Raw genomic sequence first — 8,516 nt, forward strand, 5'->3', positions numbered from 1 at the left:
TAATAATTTGGCCCAATAATTATCCACAGAATGGACAATCCTTTCATGACATCTTAAAGAATTATATAATTTCCACAAATATTAAACACCATAACATGCTGGTTCTGTTATTCAAGAACCTGGAGCAAGTGGTGATAATTGGTATGTATATTGAGCACTGTAGCCTGCCACACCTTCAGGGTGAGTAGGATTTTTAGTTTCCCTACAGTTCTGTTGTTCACAATCTATCATTGTTGATGTACTAGTGTAAATATTGACACTGTTACGCAATTAAAGACTTTTGTTGTTGAAGCGCAGTAATAACATTATAACACCAATAGTGAAGAGGATCAGTGGTGAAGAGCATTAAAAGTATAGTAAATGGAACGCACTCCTCTCTCACAAGCGTCAGTCGTAGGTACAATACTGCTCCAGTGTTGGTCAAGTCTGGTCTTAAAAGAGCTCACACTCGGTGTCATCACAACACTCCTTTTGTAGATTGTTCAAGGAGTTCACATTTCCCGCTCCAAAAAAGTTTGTCTTCACAGTCTTCTGGAGTTGTGGCTGCTTCAACCTTCAGCTGTGAACCCCTGGTGGGGCGGACTTCCACCAGCTCCAGGTAAGAACACTCGGTATTGTTACAGTTTTGGCCAATACACGTCCGACTGTTTTAACCATCCCCAACTTTTAGATTTCCCTATTTGGAGTATTTCTAACCCCCATTTCAACCAGGGGGAGGCAAAGAATAATAATAAAGGTCAAATTCGATTAAACCATACCGAAATGCACAGGATAAACTTATTTTAAACTACTAGGGCATATTGGCCGAAGCATCAATTTTATCAAACACTCAACTGAGTACAGTAGTAACCTTAGAGATGTTTATACACTTCAATTAGGTCACCCCTTGTCCGTCTGTAGCACAGAGTAAAATTAAAGTTTCGGTCATCCAGTGATAAGGATTTTAAGTTTTGGAATCGTAGTTAGTATTATTTCACTAGCTACCACTTAACGAATCTCTGGAATTTGATAGTTGCAATCAGTAGTTTTGACAATTTTAAGACACTTTTCTTCAATGTTATTTCTGCCGCAAATTATGTTTAAGCGAGTTACTTCACATAATATTATGTATGTTCGTACTTAGCGGTACACATTCGAGACATCAAACTTTTGTGGAGCTCCTCAGTTATGTTAGGCTAGGTTAGGTTAGGTTTCCGTATGTTTTGTACAATTGTTACCGTGACTTTTATAGCAAATTTCTAGATTTTGAGATGGGAGGGGAGGGGGCTAATCTTAGAAACTATTGATTTGCACCAGAAATGAAGGTCAGATTCGTTCATAACACAACAAAAACCATCGTAAACACAGAGCTTTGACTTCGATTTCATTAGTGGTAACAAGTGAAATTATTCCCAGTATAGTAGTTTAGACAATTCTAAGACACTTCTATAGCATCTCTTCCACCCATTTTTTTTCTAAGATCTAGTTGATGCTACCACAGTCTGAGAGAGCTGCTGTTTATTAGTTGGTAGGCTGTATTCCGCATGCACTAGAGTCTGATACGTGTGCAGTTGTCCTTTGATTGGTGAGTATGACTTTGGATCAACAATCACAGCACAGTATAGGTTCCCGCTGCTACCCTTTTGAATTTAGTTCCATGATATCTTCATGTTAATTATTTCCAAGCCATCGCCAGTTTTCATGTAGAATATCATGGTAACGACGGAGAAGTAGGAAAATCTCCACCCACACAGTGTTTTGCCAACTGAAGTTACTTGCGTGAAGAGTAACCAGCCTTGTAGCTATAAAGCTGACAAACACTGTCTGTGGATGGATCTCAAGGAGTGGGTGAAGCGACCTGGCAACAAGTCCGTCTACTTCAAGCGGATCTTATTAAAAATTTGGATTGTGTTCCAAATTTCTTAAACTTGCATTTAAGGTACAGTTTTTCTTGCTGATTTTGAATGTGAAACTCAGGTTTTGCAGAGATGTTTTATTTGTGACTTGCAGGTCTATGAATCAAAGTGCTGGCCAAAGTGCTTAACATAAGGTCAGTTAGGTTAAGTGAAGTGAGGTTAGGTTAGTTCTGCCATGTGCTTTTTCTGATGGAGACCTTTTCATGACACCCCCCTCTCTGACAGTGCCAATTGAATCTTCAGTCAATACATTCTATTTGCATATCTTGGCATTTTGAGGATTGCTTCTCTTTGGGCATAATCCTCACACTTTGCATTTTGTGCAAGGCATCAGTTTTGCTTAACAAAAACAATGATTGTAGGTTATCACTCATTTTCATTCAACAACAAAAAACAGACAATGTTCCTGCAAACAAACTCCAATAAAATGTTAAATATTTATTTCCCGCAAAAAATGAGTTGCATACTTAGAATCGGCATAAACTGTACTATTGACACATTTTTCAATTGTTTTTTATCACAGTCCAAATTTTTAATAAGATCCCCTCAAGCAGTACTTGGCGTGCCACGTGTTTATTAAGCAGTTCAGCAAGGACATGGTTCTACACCAGTTCTTTGGCACTGCCAGCAAGGTCTACCCCCCGCAATCGGAGAAACAGCAGCCAGTGCGACCTGTGGATGATGATGAGGAGGAGGACCCCAATGGCCCCAACTCCGAGTCTTTTGAGTCTAATTAAGGTAAGCACACAGGTGGATAGGTTGGGTTTAGGGTTAGGTTAAATTAGGTTAGGTTAGGTTTTGGATTATAATGGCTGTCATTTCTATTGCAAATTAAATTTTTTTTGTGATTTTCCCCCACCCAAAACCCCTGGTTCCCACTTGGGGGCCCCCATTATCATTGGATAAGGGGGGGGGGGTATCTAAAAAAAAGTGATTAGCGGTAGAAATGAAATTCAGATTCATTCAAAACGTACAAAAAAACCACCAGAAAACATAATTTCAACTTCCACTAACTTAAAAATTATGACAATTTTCCAACAATTTATTGCGATTTTCTCTGAAAGTAATCAGGAGCGGAAGTAATGCTATAGAAGAAAAGTGTCTTAGAATTGTCTAAACTACTGATTCCAAAACTTAAAATCCTAAAAATCCCTGGATGACCAGAATGGTAATAATACCACACAAAGTTCGTGCATTTCTATTAACTCCTCCTGGTGTTAGTCTAAAAATTCTACCTAACTAACAACTGGACAAATGTACTCGGCATACATTTATTTATAGCATGGATGGATCTTATGAAGATTAGGAACCTCGGCTTATTTCTCTTGATGTTGAAACACCCTAATAATAACCTAACCTAACATAATGTAATCTAACAATATTCCCAGGCAGCATAAGGGTGTTTTATCATTGGCTGTCGTAAGCAGTGGTTTTTAATCTTTATGTAGTAATGATATAAACTTTTCTTTCAGCTTGGAATGACTCTCGTCGTTATATAAGAACTCTAATGGTATTTACACAAAGCTTTTTAATGAACTTAATAAGAAAATATGGTTGAACTATCTGCCAGAATGTCAGCAATATCATATTTAACATATGCTTATCATTCTTCAGCTACCCACCCAGCATGGAGCCTACAGGCAGAGTATCCATTACTGAGAAGGTCATGTCAAGATGTCAACTTAACGAATGCTGTTTCATACTCAAAGATACACCATTAGGAATCTGCTTACAGTGGCTATACAGTGAAGATGGCAGCAAGAACAGTAAACCCATACCTACAGCATTTGTGGGAAAGATTAAGGTACAGTACAGTACAGAGGCTTGTTATATAATTCTTTTATGTAATACAGTTATGTACTTATAGTTTTTCCCTCCAACACCTATCAGCTTATTGTTCTTTGTTGTTTTACCATGTATGCTGTACTGTACTGTATGGTTGTTACATTGTTTTGGCCTGCTTGTGGTAATGAATAATAAATTCTACTTTTAAATGGATTCACATACCTTACACAATATATGTACCATGTTTGAATGTATTTTGCTTGTACTGTAGTATTATTATTAGGCGAGTGGATCGTCAAAAAGCATTATGTTGTGTTGTTTATGGAGATGGATAATATGCTGCTGTGTGAAATGTTGGGTGGAGCTGTTTGAAAACTTTAGGGGCCTTGTTGGGTTAAGAGGAACACCATAGCATGACACAATTGTTATACCATAGAAGTAAGAGTAAATGAATATAGTCTGCATTTGATGTTAGATTAGGTTAAGATAGATTAAATTATGGTTAAGTTTGGTTTGGTTAGATAAAGTACAGCTGGAAAGGGTTTACAAGTGTGAAAAGCAGTTATTATTTTAAGTCTGCAAATTATGTTTTATCTTATTTCAACAGACTGATGTTAAACTGCATCCTGTTTGTCTGAACTCAACAATGGAGGCAGCAATTTTTGGTAAAGTGATAAACCCTGACAGCTGTGACTCTACCGAGACAGGGCATGTAGCGGTGTTAGTGGAGTGTAAGACAGGAGAAGTTATGGCTGCCCACACGAAACTACCGGGTTGCCTAAAAAATCTGTGTCGCGCAACTTATCATGTGGTCTGGACTGGTATTCTAGATGGTATTGTATTACAGTTTAATTTGATCCCATGAAGAACAGGAACCTCAGTTTATTTCACCTGACTAAACACCATAATATTAAATGGGGGGTTTATGGTTAGGTTAATTACATTAGGTTAGTTTGGTTTAGCCTTAGGGCATTTAATCATCGGGTGAACTAAGCTGGGATTCCTAATATTCATGTGATATGTTTAGTCTGGTATATGGTGAAACAACCTCTCCCTAGGAGTTGATGTGGTTAAACTACAGTGGTCCCTCGGTTAACGAACGCCTCGGTTAACGAATTACCTTCCATAAGAATCTTCAATTCGGTTAACGAAAAAAAATTTGATTAACGAAATCCTTATGAAAATCACATGTTGTTTTGAACATCAACTGAAAAGCTGAGGAGGTACTCAGCCAATTCAGTGATCTCTTCTATGTTTACATTCAAACTAATCACTATCTTATAAGAATTCCAGCACTGCAAATTAAATTCACCACAGTCACTTCTATTAAATTTTATAAGCAAAAAACAAAAACTCAATCTAAAAGAAAAAAAAACTTACTATTAAATACTTTACACCACAGGTGCCAACTGTCAAACATGTCACTGTCACCCCTCCCTCCCTACCCCCCACCCTCCTGAGAAATGTTTGGGTAAAAAGACTAGGTTTAAAAATAAATAATACCTCAGACTAAAGTTAGGATAATATAATTTGCATTGCTGAAATCCTTGCAAGACAGGGAATATTTTGAATATAATCTTCATATATTTTGCACAAAAGATAAAGTTTTTGCTCTCCCTAATAAAATTCTTAAATTAGATCTAAAATTTGTATGTCTAATGCAAATTATAGCTTGTTTATATTCAAATTAATCACTATCTTATAAGAATTTCAGCAATGTAAATTATATTCTGGCTTTACTTTGTATACAGTGAGTTCTGCTATAACGCGTGTTTTGACAACGCGAATTGGCTCTAACGTGATTTATGAATAGAGGAACGATATTTGTATAACGCGAACGCTTGTTTGCTGTAACGCGATTTTTGCTTACTATTTCTCCAATTTTGTGGTATTAACTGTGAATATGGTAAAGAAGAATATCTCCAAGAAGCGTTCTGTTGATCGCATTCCCGGTGATGATTGTAAAAGAAAGGCTATAATACTTGAAGAGAAGCTCGATGTTATCAACCTCAAAATCACCCTTCTCCCCCATCAAGTTATATTCATATTTCTTCACGGTAAAGTGTTACATTTACTGTATGATTTCATTATTAGATATGAATGTAACATTTATTTAGACTGTGCTAACCTTTGTGTTAGGCTAACTTCTAAAATTTTTTCAATTTCGAGTAGTAATCTGCACCTAACCCTATTTTCTCCATAAGCCCTGTTATTTCTATTACGCAAATTTCTATAACACGATGTTTTACAAGAACACAACTATCGCGTTATAGCAGAACTGACTGTATACTTTTCTGTGAGCTGGAACCAATTACCCAATATCCCATTGAAACAATGGTTTCGGTTAACGAACGACCTTCTGGGACGAATTGTGTTCGTTAACCGAGGGACCACTGTACATAACTCATGCATTTTATTGATGATGCTCTACATAGGAATTAAGTATGTTGATTTGTATTTATTGTTGCAGTTGATGGCATTCAAGCAGTTGTAGTCGTAAGTAAGGAATCAGTGGTGAGCTTTGGGGTACCAGCACCTTACTCAGTATTCCATGCCTCACATAAAGTACAAGGAAAGTATGGGGAATGCAACTTGGTATGGAGGACAAAGACTCTTACATCCTTGGTAATGACGTGTTGTGGCCACAAAGATGCCTTGGTCTTCTCTGATGGTATTCAGTCTTACTTGTACCTTGTTTCTGTCATAGCTCAAGATAGGGTGGAAGTGAGAAGTCACAAATTACCATATGCCGGTGTCATTAAAATTACTTGTGAAAATGTGGATCGCATTGAAATGTTTACCTGTGATGGCCGTAAATATCAGTGTTCCTGGGAAGTTCTGACTGCTCATAATAAAGATGATAATCCAAAAGTGAATTCCATGTTGCATGACCACGAACTGCCTTGCACTTATGATGGAATGATGGCAGTAGTCCGACGGTGCTCAGATTTGATGGATGATGAGGAAAATAGTATAGAATCAATGGATTTATACCTTAGACAACTAAGGTTAGCACACAGACTCTTAAGTGAACCCCAGTTATCTTTATTTTCCACTGATGTTAGAGTGGAACAAAATATTGAACAAAAGGAATCTTACCTTGTACATATACAGTATGACAGAGTTAATAAAGATGTTGACTTAGATGGACAGTGGTGGAGACTTAGTATAGTTATTCTCAGACTAGATGGAACACAATTACAGGTATTCAATACTAAGCTTAACAGTGGATGCTTTAAGAGAACTCTGTGTTTGTCTATAACATTACCTGCACTTGACCTTAGCAGCGTGAAGGGTAGAACTGTGGAAAGTTACTTGGTATTAGAGCACTTTTCCTCATCTCGTCCTGTGTGTCGAGTCCTGGCTTGTACCACAACAATTGACATACTTCACTTCCTTACATATGAGCATAATTTAAGTACAGATACTAAACAATTTACATCTTCAGATTCTGGCTCAACCTTTCAGAAAGCAGTGAAGGGGACAGAATGTACAGATTCTAAATCTTGTATACACAGAGACTTAATTCTTATCTGTAGAGTGAGTTTTTCCTATATAGTAGAAGATAACACATCTTTATTTGGACCATTACTCACTTTTACTCCATTAGACCCTGAGGGTGAGAACAGTGTGACTAATAACCACCAAATAACATTATGGTACCATAGTGACTGTGTTCATCTCCAATTTTCCACAAAAGGCAACAAAACTATTGTGACACTAGAAGGCTCAAAACCATCAGTGGTTCTGTCGTTAAAGGTAGCCTTACAGAGGAGGGTGAGAAAACACAGACAAATTTCTGCACCAGTGACTCACTCTCTATCAGTGTTGAAACAGGCACGTGATGTTCATAGCATAGTTATTGAAGAAAATTCAGAATCAACACAGATGGTTATCAGCCACCTCCACCATACTATCACGAACTTAATATCATTACTGCCACTGTGATAACTTGAGCACTTGTCACAGTTACACAAAAAGGTGCTGCACTGTACTGTATGGCTAGCAACATCCCCAGTAACAGAAACAATATTGAATTTAGAGTACAGTACACACCGGTACCTGTTTGGTTCTTAATTTCCATAAAGAACTTGGCATTGTCTGCAAATATTTGTATGGAGGAGTGTATAGCTTCTGGTATGTCATTTATGAAGCAAACAAACAACAAAGGGCCCAATGCACTGCCCTGTGGTAACCCGTTTGTCGGGAGGTACCACAGGTGGTGAGATGATAGAATTATTAATTATAGTTTATATTTTTTTACTTAGCAGTTTGTAATCAGATATAATATTGATTATATAAAACAATGATAATAAAATGTATAATAAATATTTTTGTAAAACCTAGACTTTTATTTCAGTTTCAGTAATTAAAAACAAATGCTATTAATGAACATAATGTATATAGATACAGTCAACCCTCACTTTACGCGGTTAATATAACCCACAGGGTACCGCGGAAAGTGAGAAACGCGTAAAGTGAACAACATAACATATGGGATTAATTGAAATAGAGACCAGGCCGACCCCCAAACTCCACTTTTTGACGACACACAACTATGTTGTAGTAAAAATTTTATCTTAACTTTATGATGGTATGCACAAACAAGTAATAGAGAAGAGGTTAGGTTAGGAAAAATAAAGGTTAAGTTAGGAAAAATAAAGGTTAGGTTAGGAAAACTAAAAGTTAGGTTTAACACTTACGTTAGTAGAAGAGATGGGTCAGCATACGGGGATGGAGGCTGGTTCCGAGGCAGAGGGCAGGCTACTGGCCCTCAGGTGAGTCACCATCACTGTCATCCACACTTCAGGCCTCCCTGACAAATCCCTCAAAGTC

At 37.3% G+C, this 8,516-nt stretch overlaps 1 protein-coding gene across 9 annotated transcripts; it reads left to right on the forward strand.

The window, feature by feature from the left end:
- The first annotated feature begins 148 nt into the window (after positions 1-148).
- Positions 149-8,022, forward strand: LOC121860195. 9 transcript variants are annotated; one of them, XM_042357269.1, is made up of 5 exons: positions 149-598; positions 3,368-3,405; positions 3,510-3,699; positions 4,288-4,513; positions 6,151-8,022. In XM_042357269.1, exons 3-5 carry the CDS (start codon positions 3,523-3,525, stop codon positions 7,626-7,628), a joined length of 1,881 nt encoding a protein of 626 aa, XP_042213203.1. In that variant the 5' UTR covers positions 149-598; positions 3,368-3,405; positions 3,510-3,522; the 3' UTR covers positions 7,629-8,022. The 9 variants fall into 9 exon arrangements, with proteins under 9 accessions (XP_042213203.1, XP_042213202.1, XP_042213205.1 ...); XM_042357264.1 differs by lacking the exon at positions 149-598 and adding an exon at positions 1,379-2,633; XM_042357267.1 differs by lacking the exon at positions 149-598 and adding an exon at positions 1,379-1,564 and having other exon boundaries at positions 2,450-3,405.
- The last annotated feature ends 494 nt before the right edge of the window (positions 8,023-8,516 follow it).

This window comes from Homarus americanus, unplaced genomic scaffold, assembly GCF_018991925.1.
Source record: "Homarus americanus isolate GMGI-L3 unplaced genomic scaffold, GMGI_Hamer_2.0 scaffold21914, whole genome shotgun sequence".
Lineage (NCBI taxonomy): Eukaryota > Metazoa > Arthropoda > Malacostraca > Decapoda > Nephropidae > Homarus > Homarus americanus.